The 4536-nt window shown below is 38.0% G+C and overlaps 1 protein-coding gene across 1 annotated transcript in view; it reads right to left on the bottom strand.

Annotated features, from left to right (window-relative positions):
• Window positions 1-206: 206 nt before the first annotated feature.
• Window positions 207-4536, bottom strand: part of LOC128250329 (uncharacterized) — an 8577-nt gene continuing 4247 nt past the window's right edge. Inside the window, exon 3 of the mRNA XM_052975123.1 lies at window positions 207-428. Coding sequence (XP_052831083.1) covers window positions 222-428 — 207 coding nt within the window. The 3' untranslated portion in view covers window positions 207-221. The remainder of the gene's footprint in view (window positions 429-4536) is intronic.

Below are 4536 nucleotides of genomic sequence, written 5' to 3'. Positions count from 1 at the left end.
GTAACTTAGCAGATCGGCAAAAGAAACTGATGAAAAAAGTACCAGGCTTAGAAAGAATAGGTATTGGAGTCGATTCGCTCAACTAAGATTCTTCAAGGCAATGTTCCAACATGGCCAGGAGAAGTAAACGATAAATTATAAAAGATTACCCAATGCACTCTTTCCTTGATAGGATGGAAGAAAATGTTTTGAGGGATAATTTGGTTGACATTTCTAACGGGTCAAGCAACAACATAGAAATTTCCTTGCAATTGTTTTTGTCTTATATAATAAAATCGTTCATAAAAGAATAAAATAGACAAGAAAATAAAGCAAACCTTGTTAGCTTGAATGATGGCCACAATTCCTAACGGAAGGCAGCAGAAAACAGTCACCAGGATAGCTTTTAGTAGATTGTTCTCTTTTTTAATTTCTTCTGCAACCATGTTCTGTAAAAATAACAAAAAGGTTACATACATACATACATACATACATACATACATGCATAATAAAATAAATAAATAAATGCGCCCTTTTTTAAAAGCTTTGCCAGGTTCATGAGCCCAGTTTCCCGGTTTCAATGGCGTATGTGTTCCCCAGCTGGACCGGGACGCCAGTCCATCGCAGTGTTACTCATTTTTGCCAGCTGAGTGGACTGGAGCAACGTGAAATGAAGTGTTTTGCTCAAGAACACAACACGTCGCCCGGTCCAGGAATCGAAACCACAATCTTACGATCATGATGCTGACACCCTAACCACTAAGCCACGTGCCTCCACACATACATACATAAATACATACACACATACATACATACATACATACATACATACATACATACGAGTTGAAGAATTGGTGTAACAGTGATGTTCTAATGATTTGATGAGCTAGCTTTCTTTATCTGCACAGATTTGTAAATATGCACTTGTATTGTATAATGTGTGTCATGCATATTAGTACAGATATTCAAAATAATTCTTATACACCGGAATTATAATCACATCGTGAAAGCTGTGAAATGGCTATATTTTGAAAGATGATAGGTGGTTAAATAAATATATTTATACCACCTGACTTTTATGGTTCATATATATAGGTATACACACACACACGCATGCACACGCGCACACACACACACACACACACGCACACACACACACACACACACACACACACACACATATATATATGGATTCAACTAATCTGGTGGTACTCATAAAAAACCTCCCTATTGTATCATTCTATAAAACATATAGAATATATAGTATGATGCAAGAGGAAAAAAATATAAAATTTATTCAACCATTGGAAATTCTTATAACAATTGTTTCGCAACTGAAAGCATGCAAATATATTAAGTAAATCACTTACATGCCTGTATTAACATAAACAATCTGTAAATCAATACAGATATTAAGCTAGCTCATCAGGTGAGAGTAAAAATCTGTGTTCTGCAATAATCTCATGACATAACGTTTCATGAACTCAAACTAGCAGAACCCATGAATATTTCACGGAATTAATGTAAAATTGTTCATGGCATCGACATACCTTTGAATTTCTCATTCAAATTTGGAGGAATAAATTTTATGCTGCTCAACATTAAATCAGTTTAGTTTGATTTGCCTTGACTATGTACTTTCTGTGATATTTACATCTCAAATGATGTCAATTTTTTTGAAACACCCTGTATATATCAGTGAACAGGTCGCGGTCTCAAAGTGACGAAAATATTTTGACAAATTAAATTTAAATGTTGAAGTGAATCTAACGGTTTTTGTGTGTTCTCATATGGCTTATAAACACCTTCCACGCTGCAATTGTTTCTTTTTTTCCGCACACGATCTCAGATCAGTCACTTGCTATGTATAAACAGTATAATACATATATCTAGGGAGAAAATAATTATAACCACTAAGAAATAAAATAATGAAAAAAAAGGCAATAGAAAATAGGTATATATACATATAAATACAAAGAGACACTTATCTTATTAAAATAAATTCTTTTTGTTACAATTTGCAATAATTCAGTGAAAAGGAACATATTTTACAAAAGAAAAACAAGAAAAAAGGATGAAACATCAATGCAATATCAACTGCCTCTATTAGTCGCACACCACAAGGTTCAAGGGAACCTACTGAAGCAAGCCAACATGCTCGAGGCATTACAATGGGAAACGGCGAGGCAAAGGTGTTGGAACGGCCAAACCACCTCATGGGTATCGCCTGACATCTCGGTAAGGTGGGCCGCCGACGATGAGAAGAACTTCGCTGTTAACAGCCCAACCCCTCGAAAAGTCTCAGAGACTCCACAAATTGGAAGAGGTACTTCAGGATTCCGTTCGACTACGGAAGCAGTGACCCTCCCGTTTACCGCAGCATCCAGGATGTGGAAGGGGGAAAAGGAGTATTAGACTGTGACGTCCCAGATGAAACACCTACCTCTCACCCGCTCGACCGTCTCTTCCGATGTAAGTGGTCGTCCAGATCCTTTTGCCTTGCTCAGACAGCCTTCCTCTTTGAGGGTAAGAAGATAAGACCATCTGGTCTCTTCCCACCACTTCTATATAACCCTGCCGACTCCTGAAATGGGGGTGGATATTAACCAGAACCAGCCAGCTTAATGATTAAGTTTAGCTCGGTATGACGAGCGAAACGAGCAGCATTTAGGCGGCAAGACAGACAGTAAAGACATGTGGAGTTGAGAGGCCTACCAAAGTGACATCTCAGTCCCTACAGACGTCGGTTCCCACTCTGAGTGCGATGGGGATGCGAAGCTCATCTAAACTGAGTAGACCACCAATGTTGGCCACAGGTACGGCATCAATCCAGTCCCCCAAGAATTTTATACTAGCAGAAAGTAGGTGACACCTTGATCAGGTTGATCAAGGAGAGATTTGGAAGTGGCACCTGAGAGCAGATTTTCCCATACTCTCTCCATCCGTTTATCCTCAATTATAACAGGAACTGACAAACTCAGCTTCCTCCACTGTAACAGAGTTTCATCCATTTCCCTATTGTAACTAATCCATGTTGCAGAGGAGAGGACGTTGCATATTAAAGGGGAGCAAGCATGGATGGAGGAAAGAAAACAAGGATGAGATAGAGATTAGCACTTGCGCAGACTAGACTCCCAACGCGTTTGGGCAAAGCTGTCTGGTCGCGGGACTCTGGAGAGAGTCTGACATTGACCAAACATTCGAGTTTCCTAAAGATTAGGTCGTCACTACATGGAGAGACGATGAAAATCTATAAGAGGGACTAACTCTGAGAAATTACAATAACTTAGGAATCAACGAGTAATTCCTAAGTATAAAAAAAACCTGGGTGGCGTTCAAGATTTTTTAAGAGTTGCTCAAGGTCAGCCATCTTGGATCGAAATATGGACTCGAAAGCTCAGTCAGTAATTAGGGCTCCAAAAGAGCACTACGCTGATGAAAACGGACTTACAATAAAGAGGAAGGAGTCTGTAAACAGGTTTACAGCCTGCTGATGTAAAGCTGGGTGATTGAGGAGCCAGAGCTCGTATTTGAAACTGTTAACGCTAAGGCCCCTTCGATCAAGTTCCTCAATCATCGGCCTCTCAATTGCAAGTACTTTGTCAGGAGGCCCCCACAAACAAGCGTCAAGATACCAGACATTACAAAATTCTATTACTGACAGTTCTGTCGGTAGAAGACTGTAGAATTTTTAATAAATCAAGTCCTGATTTCTCTAGGGTTGTTATTACAGTAATCCCTCGACTATCGCGTTCCAAAAACCCCACGATAGGTGAAAATCCGTGAAGTAGAAACAGCACTGTACTGTATATATCTTTTAATTATTTTTATAATTAGTATATATTTATTTTATCATAAATGCAAAACAACACCACAGAGGAATCGACGTAAGCTTAAATAATAAACCGCGATAGGTGAACCGCGATAGATGAACTGCGATAGGTGAACCGCAGTATGGCGAGGGATTATTGTTATTTATTTACTAAAAGATTTACTGACAGCTATCAGAAATAGCAGTTTACAAAGTATAATAACTGCAGCTGCAGCCGCAAGCAACAGGTACAGTATCTCGTGAAGGTTCAATCATTTCTATTGCAATTGTAATTGTTATTAATTTAATCATAAGGCTAGCAGTTTCGAAGAAGAGTCAATAAAATTGATTCCAGTACTTGACTGGTACTTTATTTAATCAAACCCTAAAGGATAAAAAGCAAAGTTGACATTTATAGAATCTCAACTATCTCATTTTTTTTCCTTAAAGAAACAAACCTATACATGCATAGTGTTATTTGAACAAAGTTCATTACCAAATGGGTAAATCATTAAAAGAATATCTCAAAATATCTTAAATATAATCTTGTCTATCATTTAGTCTTCAAGACAAGTAGAAAGTTTAAGGTTCGTTATTTTCATCGATCGGGTGGCGTAGTTACTTTATCAAGTCATGGGACACAAATCAAGGCGATTTTCAAGAATCTTGATTACATCCAATTAGAGCATTCTCTTTATATACTCGATCTCACATTTATCTGGAGTATCTTCTGATAAACCTTATAT

Source organism: Octopus bimaculoides, chromosome 2 (assembly GCF_001194135.2).
Source record: "Octopus bimaculoides isolate UCB-OBI-ISO-001 chromosome 2, ASM119413v2, whole genome shotgun sequence".
NCBI classification, from domain to species: Eukaryota; Metazoa; Mollusca; class Cephalopoda; order Octopoda; family Octopodidae; genus Octopus; species Octopus bimaculoides.
Note: the sequence above shows the minus strand (reverse complement) of the source record. Positions and strands in the feature narration are given on the sequence as shown.